This window comes from Apteryx rowi, unplaced genomic scaffold, assembly GCF_003343035.1.
Source record: "Apteryx rowi isolate R43461 unplaced genomic scaffold, aptRow1 scaffold_12, whole genome shotgun sequence".
Lineage (NCBI taxonomy): Eukaryota > Metazoa > Chordata > Aves > Apterygiformes > Apterygidae > Apteryx > Apteryx rowi.
In genome coordinates, this window is record NW_020447419.1 from 1,698,769 (window position 1) to 1,715,593 (window position 16,825).

Here is a 16,825-nt window from a genome sequence, read left to right on the forward strand (position 1 = left end):
AAATACCCCTGTGTTTGGGGGGGAAAAAAAAAAAAATTGAAACAGGAGTTTTTTGCTTCAGCAGTTTCATGAACAGAAAATCCATTGCAAGGGCAAAATAGCCTTTTTTGTAATTATTAATTATACTCCATGTTTTGAAATATAAGCATGTCTTTTCCTGTGCCAAAGTATTATTCTGAAAAATATATTCAGTATAAATCCTTAATCCTCAGAATATTTTGTATTCGGTTAAAGCCTGCATTTGCCTTTTACAGGTTCTTAACCAGCGTGACCTACTCTCTTCCGTTTGCTCTGATGGCTGCCTGGGTACTGTTTATAGCTGATTTTGTTAAAACACTTGTTCAAGAGAAAGATCTGAGGCTTTATGAGGTATGCATGCAAAATTATAAACAGATTTACCTTATTAGTGAGTAGTACATCTCATGTGCAGTATTAAATGAAGCAAAATGAGCATTAAGGAAAAAGATATTCTGAGTATGTATTGTTTGTCTTGCACTGCTTGAACTCTGACATTGTAACCAAGTTCAAAACTGTAAAAATGCAGGGCATTTGCCCTTAAAGTGGTGAGAATGTTACTTTGTAGTTTTGAATACTAGAAACTTTGGGATGTCACAAAATTACAAGTTGGCTGAAGATTAAAAGCTCTCTAAAAATTTATTTTGAATCATACCTAGTGGGAATGAAGACATGAAAAGTGGACTTATTTCCTATCCTTGAAATTACTATACTTAATATTTCAGAAGGTGCTACATCTTACATGAGCTCCTCTGAAATGGAGTTCTTGATTCAGGTTGCCTATTGGAAAAGAAATGACATTGAGACAAAGGGAATTTACTTAATTAATTCAGGTTTTCACTGTGCACAAAGTCAACAGAGATGAACAGCAAAGAACTTTTGTAAAACCTAAGCTTCAGCAAGCAACAAAAGCTTGAGCAGATTTGTTTTTCATCTGGTACCATGGAAACAAATGCTGGTTCACCAAAAAACATTCTGAAGAAAGGGCACTCTATGAACTRTAATGAGATTAAAATGAATGAATCCCAGTGGCTAGTTGACAGCCCCTTACCCTAGTTTTGGGAATCCAGTTTCATTGTCCTTTTAGGTATATAAGAATCTACAAGAAGACACCAGCAGCTGTTGTTTCTTTGGGATTTTGCAATATAAATTTACAGTTCTGCTCAAGTCTTATGGACTCGTTCATCAGATAATATAAATTAATATTGCTTCATTATAACCATGCTAATTTATCTATTATTGTCTTTTGGAGAGGGTTAAATGTTTTCATTTCAAAGACACTTTAAAAAAGAGTTTTTACACTCAAGCCACCCAGTTCCATAGTATTATTCTTAAAAGTATCTAAAATGCTTTAGAAAAGCAGCAAATCTAAGGCAGGAGTTGCTTTGGGGCTTGTGGGCTGCAACAGTTTGTACTCGTAGATCCTATCTGCCTTGCCCTTTGCAGTGGACTGTTTTGCAAACACAGGGCATTCCAGAAACATGAATGCTTGGTTTCTCCCTGGTTAGCAATATGGCAGTATGCCAAAATGTGGAAGAACATGTTTTAATTTTATGCCCTATTGAGACATTGAAAAGAGAAGAATGAAACAGTTTGATATCAGCAAAAAGATCCCTTAATAAGGAGTTGTTTGTGGTTCTGTCTTTCACCTTTCTCTATGTAGTACATGAAAATGATGGGCGTTAATGCCAGCAGCCATTTCATTGCCTGGTTCATAGAGTGTGCCATCTTCCTTTTAATCACTGTCACCTTCCTCATCATTGTGCTGAAAGTGGGTGACATCCTTCCGAAAACAAACACAGCACTCCTGTTCCTGTACCTCATGGACTACAGCCTCTCCATCATAGCCATGAGCTACTTCATCAGTGTTTTCTTCAACAACACCAACATAGCGGCCTTGGTGGGCAGTCTCGTATACATCCTCACCTTCTTCCCCTTCATCGTGTTGCTTGTCATTGAGAATCATTTGAGCTTCTCTGTAAAGAGCCTACTGGTAAGTTCTGCTTTTCAGTAACAAGGATCCCGTGTGTGAAAACGGACACTAACCTTCCATATGCTTCCACTTCTGTTATGGCTTGTGTCACAAATATGCATGAGTTTGGTGCCTTTCTAAACTCCAGGAGTGGGTGTTGACAAATGCTGCAGCATGTGACAAGAGGAAAGGTGTCTGTGGCCTGCTTGAGGGAAACCTGAACTTAGTTGTGTCCCATGACTGAAAGCAATACTTGTGGCATTTTAATAAATTACAGCCTGTCAGCTGAGTCCGAGTAGTTTGAGCTATGTACTTTGCCTTTTCCAGTCGCAAAGCAAAATGGGTTAGCTCCAACCACTGTGAACAGCAAGGCTGTGTTCAGTAAGGGGTTTAGATAGCAGGGCTGTGAACGGAGGTTGCACATGCCTGTTTCTCTCATAGCTGGCTCTGCTCATCCTTTACTGCTCAAACTCCTAACCATGAAAGAGATGTAAAACCATGCCTCTTGCCACAGGTAGAAATAGGTAGATAATTTCTTGTCAAAGAAATTATGTAGGTGTTATCTAGATACTTAGGTTCCAGAAGCCAGGTTTGTTTTGTTCAAGTCCACCGAATTCAGGAAGTGACACCCATTAATGTGAGTAGTAAAATTATAAGCCGCATGTCAGGTAATTCTCAAGCGCTGCCTAACTGCAAAAACCTAATCTGAATTTCTCAAAAACATATTCACTCTGCTTTTAAGCTCTTCACTTTCCATCTGTGTGACTCTGTACCTAAGGCAGTTTATTACCCATGTTCCTTATATCTCGGTATACGTTTACTCATGGAAAATTAGTGCCCTGTATGAGGAAGGAAGTTGGGCCCTGAGTATGGGAAACAAAAGGAAGGAAGATGCTTAAGGCAGGATTATAGCCTGTCACTGGAAGTGTCACCCATCACTGGCCTGGTCCAGTGCTCTTTGTGACTATTGGAAAAAATCTCGCTAATATTTCTGGCTGCTGGATCAAGCCAGTGAGGTACCTGATTGTTGACTGTCTTGATTTCTCTTTGAGATTAATTCATAAATTCTTTGTTTCCAATTTTCTTTATTCCACAGAGCCTGTTGTCTCCAACTGCATTCAGTTATGCAAGTCAATACATTGCTCGATATGAGGCCCAGGGCATAGGTATGTTTACTGTAGACAAAACTGTGCTTTGAGCTGTCATGATTGCGACATTTCATTAAGATGGATTCTGTTTGTCTGTATTTCTAAATTCCTTTCTGCAGGTCTGCAGTGGGACAACATGTATAAATCCCCAATGATTGGAGACAACACTTCCTTTGGCTGGATGTGCTGGCTCATCCTGATAGACTCTTTCATTTACTTCATTCTGGGATGGTATATAAGGAATGTTTTCCCAGGTAAGATTGGAAGCTTCGAGGCTGGTGCAGTACTGTCTCCTGTAGAAAACAGTGAATGCAACACTGGTTGATTCCGGGATTAAGGCAGTAAGAGGACCTGTGCACACAGGATGCCTCTGTTTCTGGATCAAAAGGGGCATGACTTGGTGGGTGTCTGAGAGTATTACCGGATCCTGGGACAGGGCAGAGCAGGGAAGCGTTAGGGTTCCCCTACTTATCACATGGATAGTTGGGACCCCTGAATAAGCTGAGACCAAGGACAGGGGAGGATGCGTGTGCTCTCTGGTTGGTGGAAATGAGAACAGAGCATGCTGGCCTGCATTTGTCAGGCAAGTGATTTTGTGTTGTGTTACTTATATCATTTGATTTCAAAAAGTAATTCCTGCCGTGGGCAAGAGACAGTACATTTGTCTTTTGCTTTTCTTCCCCACCTAATGAAGCAGTTCACTGGCACGCAGAAATCTACCCAGTGGAAAATGTAAAGTACTCCAGCCCTCCGGCTATGAAGTTACTCGGAATAATATATTAGCTAATGCTTCCTACTATGTCAATTAGGGGAGAATCCTCCACCAAGTGTCRGTAGTACATGAACACACCAAGAGAGGAGAGAGATCTCTGCAGAGTGTGCTTTTTGTTTTGTTTTCTTTTTTGTTTTTTGGTTTTTTTGAGCGTACCCCAGTAGTGATGCTTCCCATAGAAGCAGATGCTTGAATATCTTTCCTCTTCTCAATGCAGGAAGATACGGTATGGCTGCTCCCTGGTATTTTCCATTGCTTCCATCTTACTGGATCGAATACAACGGTTATATCCCCTTCTGGAATGAGAAACGAAGAGCCCTTCTCTTCACCAAGCTGGTGTTAAGGAAAGAAGCCACCCTCAACAATAAGATATGTATGTGAATGCTAGTTAGGGTAACGATGCTAACTTATGTCTTAGGTAAATGAAGCCAAATGTGCAAAGGGCCACTGTTTTGTTTGTAGTCGTTAGTTCAGTGGACACACTCAGAGAGCACGTTTCTGTGTTGATCCCTATTTTGTAGCACAGGAAAGCTTTGAAGCTGTTATTTATCTGAAAGGAGATTTGACTTTTAAATTTTACTTCCTATTTGGTGTGGAAATCCTGTACTGATATTTATATGTGTATTTGTGTATGTGTACATTATAGGTGGGCAGGTACCTTGGATATAGCTATCTCACACTACAATGCTCCGTGCAGAAATACACTTTTATTTGTACAAGCAAATACAGGTTTCCACTTGGGAAAAGGGATGTGTGCTTCTGCCTTTATCTCTTTAAATATTTAACCTGTAAAATATTCTGAGATCACAGGTAAGAGCTTGCTGATGCTACCTAACATAAAATATCTCAGTAGTTTTGCTCTATGCCCTCTGCTTTTCTTTGCTTGCTTAGCATAGATTAAGTTAGGTGCCCTGAAACATCTAAATATGGGACCTTTTTGAAAGTGATTAATGCTTACTGTCAGGAGTTACTAGAAGTTGCAGGAGTGAAAGGGAGAAATTCTGAAGAGCACAAAACGATACAGATCCTACAAAATGTTCTCTACATTCCCAGCTGAAACACATTTAGTTTTGCTACATTTTATTTTTTAAAAAGCCCTGGTTATCTCTGAGATGAAAAAAGCAGCACAAACATCTGCTTCAGTGCAATAACTGTCCTCTGACCCTTCCCTTTGGTGTTGAAGGTGCGCCCCCTCCTCACCTGGAACCGGAGCCCACTCATCTCGCCCTAGGAGTCTCCCTCCATGGCATAACAAAGATTTATGGATCCAAAGCTGCAGTGGAGAACCTCAGCCTGAACTTCTATGAAGGGAATATCACTTCCCTGCTGGGACACAATGGAGCTGGGAAAACTACGACCATGTATGTCTCCTTTAAAGCAGGGTTATTTTATTCTGTAGGGCCTGGTGGGTGAACGAGAGAGCAAGTGGGGCTGCACTGTGTTTTGAGGCTGGATAAGATGCTTTATGAGGCCTGATCTCTTTTGTAGTTTTATCTTGCTCTTTGACAACCTAAGCAGTACCTTCATCTATTAGAATTAAGGGTCCTTTTTTGCTTAGGAATATGCTGCTTAATCTGCAGGATTCCTGTAGTACACGGCACAGCAACTGTTCCAGCATTCTGTTCCGTGATGCTTTGGTGCCCAGGGTTAGGTTGCTCGGAAAGCTGTCAGTAGCTTGTGCACAAGCCAAAGTTGAGTGGTATCAGCAAGAAAGCTTAGTAATGGTATATTTCAGCTGTACAAACACGTTTTCTGAGCAGGGAGGACAGTGGGTTAATCTGTTGGCCTTTCAGCCCTTCCAGCCTTTCCTTTTATAAATTATTATTCAAATGTTAGATAACAGCACTAAAACAGACCTGTCGAACTTAATTTTCCCACTGATATACACATACATATATATGCATCACTGTGAAAGCCACAATAAGCTGATAAGTAGAAGCCCCAGAAGAGCCAAAAACACTGACAGGTGTGTGCTTCATCTCAGCTAGTTATAAATTCATCTCATGCCCTCTTTGCAAAGTGTAGGCAAAGTTGTTATACAGAAGAGTATAATGGCTTCTAGAAACTTAGTGCAGACTTCAAATCCTGAGAAAGGTCACAAGTTACCTCTCCTTTTCTTTTTAATGATGGTTAAAAGTCCCAGGAGAGAGAAAAGCTCTGGAAAGGTGAAGGACAGTCTGAGATGCATCTTCTCCCTTTAGTCTCTGCAGGACAGCATTAAAAATGACCTATATTGTGCAAGTAGTTATTCTGGGCAGAAGGCCTTTGACTCAGGTCTGTTAGGCATTGCTAGGTAGGTAATTATTTGCTTGAGCCGGATGAAAGTGCTGCCCTCCATGAGGTGTCTTGTCTGGAAGTCCTCCCCCATTTCTTGCTAATAATGGCAGTGAAATCAGATTTCTGTGCTCTGATGTGGTTAGCAAGATGAGATGTGGTTTTCAAGCTCTGATGTGGTTAGCAATATAAAGCTGTCTGGATACTGCAGCCAAACCTCAAAGAATGAAGAGTAACTGCATTATATGAATTTCCAGTGATTAAATTGGAATCTGAGGGGATTCATGTGTATTGAGGTATGGGATATGCACAGTGGTCTGACTTGGGAAGGGGAAGATTGATGGAGATAAAAGTACACGTTAAAAGTAGCCAGAGTTCAGTGTGTGATCTCGGTACTTCCCCTTGCGTTCTCGCAGAGGTGGAGGAGGATGCCCTTTGATGATGGCCAGCCACCACTCTGCCAAAGCATTGGCAGACACCAGAATAAGCTGTATTCAGTGGTCTCGAGCTGTAAGGAGCGTGATGGTGATGTAGGGAAACTTTTCAAGTGATGATGGGTACAAGGCCATGAAAGATTTCTTGTGGCTTTCTCCTTTTTTACTTCCTTTTCTATTTATTTTTCCCTTTCAGATCTATTTTGACTGGGCTGTTTCCTACATCATCAGGTACTATCTTTGTTTATGGCAAAGACATCAAGACTGACCAGGAAGTTATCAGGAAGAACATGGGTGTGTGTATGCAACACAACGTGCTGTTCAATTACCTCACCACGAAGGAGCACCTGCTGCTCTATGGGTACATCAAAGTCCCTCACTGGAGTAAAGAGGAGCTTCTCCAAGAAGTGAAAAGGTATAAAAATAGCAGGGTTGGAGAAGGGAGAGGGCTGCCAAAATTACTCATTGTGCGGTGGTGCCGTTGCCACTGCAAAGCTCAGATGCATGATTTTGAGCTCTGCTGTGTGCCCAGCTTAGAGTCCAAGTAATGGAGAAGGCCTGACTAGAGGAATATATTGAGTGTTGAAATCTGTGGCTGTAAGAAAACAAGCTCTCTTCTCCAGGGGGTTTACAAGCTTCTGTGGCAATTCTTTGGAGATGAATTACAGGCCTAAGGTCTGGTCCTTGCTTCTTTACAATTTTCCCCAGAAAGAGATTTAATCAACCAGTCAGATGATGCCATCTTTATTGGTTCTGCAAAGAAGTGACGCAGCCAGACCATCACAGGGAATTTGGATCTTGATGTTCTCAGTTCATGAGGTTGAGCCTTTAACCTTGGCTTGTCAGAAAACACCCTAAAAAATGTTAAAAATAAAATCCCAGTGGCTGAGCTGCAGGGTGAATCATCTCTCAGCACTGTGACCATTCAGCAGAGCAGTCCACATCTGAGCAGTTTTTCATCTGCAGTTATGTTGTATGCTGTTTTCAGATTACCTGCTTTTAAAATATTCCTGATGTGCAACCTTTGGGGGTTGTTTTTTCTTTGTTTTCAAGGACTTTGAAGGAGACTGGACTATATGGCCATCGTCATAAACTAACTGGTTCCCTGTCCGGGGGGATGAAGAGGAAGTTGTCTATAGCTATTGCCCTCCTGGGTGGATCAAGGGTTGTGATATTGGATGAACCAACCACGGGGGTGGATCCATGCTCTCGGAGGAGTATTTGGGAAATTATCTCCAAGAATAAAAAAGGTACTGTGATGAGACAAGATGCCACCCAGTGGCAAAGGCGATGTGTGTCACTTTTGAAACTAAGACATCAGTGGCTTTGAACTCTGAGTTTTGGAGACCACAGAGAATTAACTGGGGGGAACTGGGACTTTGCAGATTCCTCTGGGGAAATCCTGGGTTCTTCTTGTAAATTCAGAGTGTCATTGGAAATGTAGGTTTGCCATAATAGGCAGATTATGTTATGCTGACTTTCAGTTTCTCTGCTGCTGCCGTTCGTCCAGTTTTACTATTAATTCCAAAAGAGTGCTGTGTATTTTCACCTGATACTCTGCGTCCTCCAATTCAGTGCAGCTTTCACCTGTCTCACATCGTTATGTGTGCTTATTCTGTGCTGGCTAACATCAGCTCTGTGTTTTCCAGGCAGAACCATTATTCTCTCAACGCATCACTTGGATGAAGCGGAAGTTCTAAGTGACCGAATTGCCTTCCTAGAGCACGGCGGGCTCAAATGCTGTGGGTCACCGTTCTATCTCAAGGAAACATTTGGTGATGGATACCACCTGACTCTCACCAAAAAGAAGGTTTGTGTAAGAAGGTTTATGTGAGAACGTATAGAAGTTTGTGTACGAAGGTTTGTGTCAGAGTTCATCCCGAATTTTCAGACTCAAATGAAGATAAATGTTTGTTTTTATGATAGACATCTTGGGTGGGAAGCCTAGTCAGTTGTGTGACAGGAAGGAAAGAGACAAGTTACAGTGTCCCACAGAAATAAAGCGTGTTGCAGAAGGTTCATCTCAGCCTCACATTCCTGTTGTGGAATGGGTGTTCCAGTGTAATTTCACTTTTGTGGAATAACTTCTCTATGTGACCACTTTGTTCCAGGATGAAAGCGTGTGGACCAGGGCTAGAATAATCTGTTTTGGAACAGTGTGTTGTGACAAGAAAAAGGCAGTGTGGGCTGCAAGTGAGCTCTGCTTGCTGCATGAGAGTTGAAGGCTGAGCAGGAATTGAAGGGCTAGGCAGATGTTCCTCCAATGCCGTGAGTGGGGAAAAGAGTGTCATTGCTCTTTTTGGCTGCCAAAAGCACAGAAAACCTCTGGGAATGTTTGCCTGCTATTTCTCAGTTGGTTTGCTTTCTGGTTTCATAGACAGTAAGACAAGCCCTGAAGAGAGAGCTTTAATGGTGACCTGTAGGAGGAAGCACTCTTAGTATCATTAGAAGACCCAAGTGAAAGTCAGTGGGAGGTTTTTTTAGATTTTGAGTTGAACATTTTTTGGCCATGGAGGTTCAAGAATATGCCGGACTGTTTCCCTCAGCTGTCCTTTTTCCATATGGCCCAGCCACTGAGACACTCGGGGTTAGGATGTGCTCTGCTCTCCGGCTTGTTCTGCCTGCCCTGTGGGTATTCACCCACTTATTTCTAAATAAGTTTCCTTCAGAAAGACAGGCTATATGGATCATTCCCCCAGACTTGGGAGACTTAGCTTCAGCCCCTCCGCACAAAGCATTGCTGCTCTAAAAGAGGAGGCAGAGCTCTGAAGCTGAGCCACACGCCAGGTGAGCGATGCAGTCCTTTTCATCCTCTCTTCCCTGCTGGGCCTTAGCTTCCTTTYGGTGTCCTGTGAGTATGGCCGCCCCAGCAGGCACTGCTGGGGGGAGAGGCAGAGATCTGCCTGGTTTGCAGACCCACTTTGCGCTAAGCTAGAGCTCTCAGCCCCTTGATCTCCGAGGGGGACCGTCAGGGCTTGTTCAGGGATGCAGGCACTTACGGCTGTCAGCGGGAGCTGAGTGACAGGTCTGAAGATGGCAGCGGGACCTAAGTGGTTGTGTTAGATGCAGAGAGGCACCAAAGAACTCCTGAAGGTCTGGATGTGTGAACACTGCTTCTCGGAGAGATGCTAACAGAGCGTGTCATCCCCACTTCCCCTCAAAGCAGAGGGAGGCTCTCCAGCAAGGCCACCGCACCAGCCCCTTTGGTCCTCTGGAAGCAGGAACATCAGTGTGCTGCTTTGTGAGGAAGGAACAGGGTCTCATTGAGGGTTAAAGGCGAGGCCACGTGCACAATGTGTAGTCAAGAGTGCAGGGAAATAAAGCCAACAGGCGAGTCTGTAGATGGTGTGTCACCTGAGGCAAAATGCTCTGCTACGTGCAAGGAGGGGGGAACTCTGATCTTGTTATTATTTATTATGGTACCATTCGTAGACCCAGCACATAGTCTCATGTGCAGATACAGAGAGAAATCACCCTCTCTTCCAAATTCCTGGCAGTATAGATAGAGAAAATTTAAAAAGGACCCATGTGCAAGCCCCATTTTTAATTGGAGAAAGAGTGTGCTTGTGTTGGCAGCCAAGTGCAGGTGTCAGCTCTCTGTCGTAGCAAGGCTATTCCTCTGCCTTACTATAAGCTTTCCAGCAGGTGCAAAGAAGTCAATTCAGCCCAATCCCAGCACCTCTGCAGACAGAGGGAGCCCAACCATGAACATGCAAGTCTTGATGGACCCCAGCTGCACACAACACGATCCCCAAAGTACCTGGAACTCAGCTTTTCCTTAGCAGTGTGGAGCCTGAGAAAATCTGTACCACATCTTGGCATTAAACCTCCTGTGTCTCCTTCGAGAGGCACAAACCTGATTTTGTCTCTCTGATGTTTAAACTGAAGTGTTGCATGCGTGGACTGAGAGACCACCTACATGGTTATGCTGCGAGACAGGATTTCAGCTGAATCCTGCGGTTGGAAGCTCAACCCTGTAGCCCTCTCACTGACCACAGAGTGTTTTTCTCCTTTTTCAGAACATGATAGAGGAGTGTGACACGGCAGCAGTGACTTCCCTGATCCAGTCACACCTCTCAGAGGCTTATCTCAAGGAGGATATTGGTGGAGAGCTTGTGTACGTGCTTCCACCCTTCAAGTCGGCAGTCTCTGGGGCCTACCAGGCACTTCTCAGAGCCCTTGATACCAGTTTGAATGATCTCCACCTTGGTTGCTATGGGATTTCAAACACAACCGTGGAAGAGGTATGAGCTCAGGATCCACTCAATTTAATGAAATGCTGTGGAGATTGACTTCACAGCAGTGTGTAACTCTGTTTTCTGGGCTAGATGGTGGCATGCTTTGGATGTGAGAGTTGTGGGCAGGGAAGATGTGGTTTGGTTGGCTCATTGTTTGTGTTACGTTTATAAAAACCTTATGAATGTGTAGATGTATATATAAATCTATACATATATTCATGCATATAGTGTAACCCTGTCTCACCTTGCTAAGTGCTTTTTAGCATTTTACCCAGAAAATAAGATGCTGGAGTTAGCCTGCAGAGAGAGGGGAATGGTGAACTTCTGTTTGAATTGTGCTGTGTGAATTGTGTTTGAATTCAAGAATTTGGGTTTTATCTGCAAACACGATCAGCAGGGAGGGAGTTAGCAAACAGTCTAAATGATAAACTTCTGTGTGAATGCTGTATTGTACAAGTGAGTGATTTGGTGCGTCTCAGGGTAATTCTTGCTGACTGGCTGCTCAATCTGAGAGGTGGTCTTGCTTCTGCTCGTAATTAGGAACGTTTTTCCCAGTGGAAGAATGGAAAGAGTCAATTCTCTGGGGAGTGGTAGATGCTGGTGTAAGGACCACACTCATCCTTGTGCCTGTTCAGAGTCTAATGTGAYTGATTCTAGCAAGCATACCTTCTTATCACAAACCCCTTTCTGACCACAGGGAATCTCTTGTCAAATAAACACAAACATTTAGCTACGCCAGAAACAAGAAAGGAGCTTTCAGTGATGAGCACTGTCCATGTCTTCCAGAAAGGAGGCAGGGAGTCTGTCTCTCCGCTCTGCCCAGAATTTCTTGCCTATTTTGGGTGCTTTCCCAAGGCAGCAAGAGCACAAATTGTACTGTACATGCTACGTGTAACTTGGGTGCCTTTTGTGCATGCTTAGCCACTTTGCCAGTGTGCTCCCACGTGCAAACCCCCTGAGTGCGTGCAGTCGCAGTGTGGAAGCAGTCCGGATTGTCAGAGGTGAGGGAGGAAAATACCCAGGGAGATAAACCCACTTGTTTCGTCACCGGTGATGTGCCGTGTGGGGAGAGCCACCTGTTTATTACTTCTCACCGTGTGGGTGTGGGAGGAGTAGAGTTATCGAAGGCCTGAGCTGAAATCTAGCTTCACTTACTCCTACTCATTAGTCATGGTAACAAATGGTATTAGGGTAAGGTAAGTCAGAGGTAGCTGCAAAGTTTTTGGTTTCTACAGCTGCAGCAGGGGAAAGAGAAACAGGAGCTGAGAAGGAGCTGGACAAAAGGGGTAAAGACCCTTTTGCTTCTTACAGAAATTTTATACAGAAAAAAAGAGCATTTCTCTGTCAGAGTATAAAGGAAACAACTGCCCCAACAACTGCAGCTGCAGAGTAGGAATAGGGGCTACAGAAGTGTGTAGGAGAGTGGATTCTGATTATCATTTCAGTAAATGGAGTCATTTGGACCAGTCTTCCTTTATGTTTTCTTGCTCCATAGGTGTTTCTCAATCTGACAAAAGAACTAGGGAAGGACCAGCAAGAAGATGCTGAATTGTCCCAACAGCTGCCTGGATCCAGTGGTCAAACTGGCAGTGACGAAATGTCTGTGAGCACAGATACCTTCACGGAAAGAGACGGTACTGATTTACCTCCAGGTTTTATTCCAGATTTGGCCGAGATGCAAACAGTGACAAATGTACTGATTCAGGCTCCATTGTCCTCTTTCTTTGCTGAAGACCAAGTTTCACCCAACCAGGAATCATGAAACAGTAAATCAGTGAAAGTACAGTGCTCGACAGTTGTTTAGATCCACTGGTTTGGAACAGTCTGAATCACAGAATAAATTACAGAGGGGTTCTGTTTGCATCCACCTTCCTTTAAATTGATTCAGGTTTTAATCTAATCAAATACAGTGTGTGGGTGAAAGAGCAAATGTATACCTCTGAAAGTAATTGCTGTAATTGCTGTAGAGGATTAATTCCATACAATTAGCACAATTTGAGAGAAACTTTGTGGAATCCCCTTAGTCCACGGCAAAGGCAGCAGAGCTCTGAGCTGGGTCCTCTTCCCTGATTTTTGCTTTGTCCCAGCCGTTCCAATATGGTCAACAGCTCAAAGGGCCAGACAGTGGGGTAAGATCAGGTTCAGACGAGTGTCAAGCTTTACCGGTGTGTCTCAGGGACTGAGGGCTGCAGAAGGTAGCACTGCCTAAAAATGAGCAAATAGCTGGCTGCATCTCCTTTCTCACAGAATAGAAACATATTTTTACTTATGATTTTTTACTTGTCATTTATAGATTGGGAAGCAGCCAAGGGACAACACAGAGGTATTTTCACACTCACTTCTCACAGCTGACCTGCGCTTTAAATGTGCAGCACCATAAACAGTAACTCAAATGTGTAGAGAAGTGTTTTATGTCTCCCCTAATGAGAGCTCTGAAGATGATTTGCTTCGTGTTGTATTACATAGATGAATATTTCATAAAGAAGAATGGGTTGCACAGGGTTTGGCTCTGTCTTTAGTATGCCCCAACCTTGTCCATGCAAACGACTGATTAGTTTGTGCCTTGTTTTCTTGTTTCAAAATGAATTCTGTTATTGATTTGTGTCTGAGGACCTGCTTTCTAAATGATGAGAATTTTCAGTTTGCAAATATAAAAGAATAATATGTTTCCCTGGTAAGCTACAGCTGGGTAGGTAGGAGGTAGATGACTTGTTGCATCTGGAAGTCTGTGTTCCTCTTGCAAGATGTCAGAACACATAAGCTACGCACACATATTTGAAATCAAGCAGAAAATCGGTGTTACTTGGGCACATGACTCTGGAGCCAAAACCTGAGTTCTGTCCTAGGTCTGACACTGTTGCACACTTGCATATGTTCCAACTTTGTAGTTTTGATTTTCCATCTGTAAAGGAGAGCAGGAAGCTAAACTTAGCTACGGGAGTACTCTAACCTTTGGTTCCCTGCATTTCACAAGTGCTGATCCTTGACAAAATGCATTTTTCTTCTGTACCCAGATCAGCTTCTGATTAGATCGAAAAGCCTGAAGGGTTTGCCATTGCTGCTCAAGAAGACATCGGCTATGTTCATTAAGAGGTTCCACCACACTCGCCGGGATGTCAGAGGCTTTATTGCTCAGGTCATCCTCCCAGTCCTCTTTGTGATGGCTGCCATGGGACTTGGGACGCTGAGAACTAAGGAGACTGAATATCCAGAACTGATTCTTTCCCCCTCCTTGTATGGCACATCTGACCAGGCAGACTTTTTTGGGTGAGTGGTATTCTTTCTGATCGTTGCACCTATTGGTTTATAAAGATCCAGTTGTACCATCAGGCTTATTTCTAAGCAAATCCAGTGGAAAAGTGTTATGCAGATAACCATGTAATGATAAAATCCTGTTCCTAGTGGGTCTCTTGGGAAGATGGCTTTGCTCAGCCCAGCAGAGAGCTTTAGAAAAGCAACCTCTCTGTTGGAATGAACTGTGAAATATGTGAGAAATACTGTGTTTGCTTTTGGAGACCTCTGGCCCTGTGGCAGCCATTTTCCCTCAAAAGGATTTTTTTTAATATGTAATCTCTTCCTCTAATTAGAAATGTAAGCGCCCACATCAGTTGGCTCCAAAATTAAAGTCTGGGATCAAATTCTATCTGTCTGGTGAACTGTCTGCATCACCCTCCCCTCTGCCAATAAAGGACATGCTCTCCTGCCCAGGCCTTGCTTGTCCAGGGCATGCAGTCATTTGAAGGGCTTGCACTTTTTCAGTGTCATTAAAACTTCACCGCTGAATGATTTCATTGTGCTTAAAAAAAGCATTTACCAAAGTAGTATAATTTGTATCATTCTGGTTTCATGATGTCAAATCCTGTCTTTCTGCAGTAGTTCTCAGCTTTAAGTCACAAGTATAAAACTTAGCTTAAACATCGTTACAAATCATGCACGTCCACTCTAAGGTATTTTCCCCCAGGACTGCTTATTCCTTTCTGCTTCAGTAAGGCTAGGTGGGAGAAGGAGCCAGAACCACTTGTCTCTTTGAGTTCTCTATTTCTCCTGATGGGTGATTGCTAGAGAGCTGGATTGGAAGGGAGAAGCACCTTTGAATGACCTAGAACACATGGACTTCATGGCCTACAGCACATGGACTTCACAGATGTGAGAGCTGATTGAGACAAGAGTGGAACTAGTGCTAGTCCTACATCGCCCTGAAAATTGCAGTAGATGGTTGTCCCTGGGAACAGAATTTTGATTGTCCAAAAGTGCATCAAGATCTTGTTTAGCTCTGGAGGCAACAAAGCGCTGGAGTAGGTGTGCAGCTCTAAGCAGAGAGCAGTTCTTTTAAACCTGCATGGATGCCCTAATGTGTTGTATGTTCTTAAATTGTTTGCAGGGTTTGCACCTAACATAATAATTTATTTAGCATCCTAAATAAATCCTGTTTCATTCAGGCACAGTTTTCCTCTGCTCAATGGTAGTAGAAGTACCTTGAACATTTCTCTCTCTTTTTTTTTTTCTTTTGTTAAATCTTAGGAATTTTAATGAAACCACAGATGCTTTAGTTGCTTCGATGCTTTCTTTCCCTGGAACAGATAACACATGCATGAATGAAAGCAACTCGTAAGTAGTTCTTGGTCTTCCATTTAAATTCCTGATCTGCAAGAGGAACTGCCCTAACATTAATAGCCATCAGAGCTTAATAACAGTCTTTGATCATCTGCGATATTTTCATATGTTGGTGCCACATGCAGAGAAAAAATATCTTCTGCCTGTCTTCAGATGGACTTGCATCCCCCCGAGATGTTTGGAAATTCCAGACTTAGCTCACTGAGGAGATGTCTAACCATCCTTTTACAGGCAGGAGCAAGCTTGCTCTGCTCGCAGGCTGACCTGGGGGGATGCAAATCAGTCCTGAACCAGGAGCTGCATAGTTGCAGTCGGTGCAAAGTAGACCTCAGCCCTGCCGAGGGTCTGCCCGGCTTCTGTTTAGCTTGCAGTGAATGCTCATATCTGCCAGTGCAAGACTAAATATCTTTGAAGACAGTAAATCATACTACACTTTAAGGCTGAAGTTGGGACTTCCACACAGTCCCAGCTCCTTGACACCAGTGACTTTGTTTGCCTGCAGAAGTATTCACCACTGCAAGTGGACTCCTTGACTACTCTGAGTAGTAAAGGAGCAGCTTGGTGGTGACAGGATGCCAGGACCAGAGCAGGCTATTCTCATACACAGGAAGCAGTCCTTCCCTTGCCAATAACCCGCTTGTAGCACTGAACCCCCCCAGAAAGTTGGCGGCATAGCTGTTTTTATCTTCATCTAGAAGCTGTGCCATAAGGGCTGGTTGCCTAGGGCTCTGCAGATACGTTTTCAAGAAATCGGTAGTAAACCCTGGGCAGACCTGCATGCAAATGTTTATACTAACTAGACACAACTTCTGAACCATCACAGAACTCCCTGATTACTGCAGTGAGAGTAGCCCCTAGTTTTGAACTGTAAGATGATTTTGGCCTTTGCATGCTAACTCCTTACGCTCTCTGCTGTGGGAGTCAGGCAGTGTCTCGGTTCTTGCTGATCAGCTGAACAAATCCAGGCACGGAGAGCAGTAGTGAGGGCTGTCTGCTGGGAGCCACTGAATTCAGTGGGAGGAAGGATATTCTCTGGAGCACCCAGGGCTGACAGAAAGGTCTGCTCTTCTGCTTAAGTTATGCACTGCCATCCTTGCTGTCATTAAACGTGACAGCCATTAGTGTCATTGGCACACCTGAACATAGAGAACCTCAGGGGAAAATGTGCTCGCTTTCAGACGGTGTTTAACTGAGGACATGCTTGGCCAGTGGATTACCAGTGGAAATGAAAGAGCTAAGTATTCTGCCTGCAACTGCACGGATGGCATCCAGGTAACTGAATAAACTCAGAGGAGACAGAATGAACATGGGGCATTGGGAGGCCTTGCAGGGTGTGTGTGATTTTGTGGGCCGGCACA

The 16,825-nt window shown here is 43.5% G+C and overlaps 1 protein-coding gene across 1 annotated transcript in view; it reads left to right on the plus strand.

Moving 5' to 3' along the window:
* The window catches only part of ABCA12 (ATP binding cassette subfamily A member 12), a 58,116-nt gene that overhangs the window by 19,519 nt on the left and 21,772 nt on the right, over window positions 1-16,825 (plus strand). Inside the window, exons 15-28 of the mRNA XM_026088509.1 lie at window positions 255-369; window positions 1,679-2,008; window positions 3,084-3,153; window positions 3,255-3,389; window positions 4,125-4,280; window positions 5,091-5,268; window positions 6,812-7,030; window positions 7,669-7,865; window positions 8,265-8,425; window positions 10,635-10,859; window positions 12,349-12,487; window positions 13,868-14,120; window positions 15,375-15,461; window positions 16,646-16,739. Of these exons, the coding sequence (XP_025944294.1) occupies window positions 255-369; window positions 1,679-2,008; window positions 3,084-3,153; window positions 3,255-3,389; window positions 4,125-4,280; window positions 5,091-5,268; window positions 6,812-7,030; window positions 7,669-7,865; window positions 8,265-8,425; window positions 10,635-10,859; window positions 12,349-12,487; window positions 13,868-14,120; window positions 15,375-15,461; window positions 16,646-16,739 (2,359 nt within the window). The remainder of the gene's footprint in view (window positions 1-254; window positions 370-1,678; window positions 2,009-3,083; window positions 3,154-3,254; window positions 3,390-4,124; window positions 4,281-5,090; window positions 5,269-6,811; window positions 7,031-7,668; window positions 7,866-8,264; window positions 8,426-10,634; window positions 10,860-12,348; window positions 12,488-13,867; window positions 14,121-15,374; window positions 15,462-16,645; window positions 16,740-16,825) is intronic.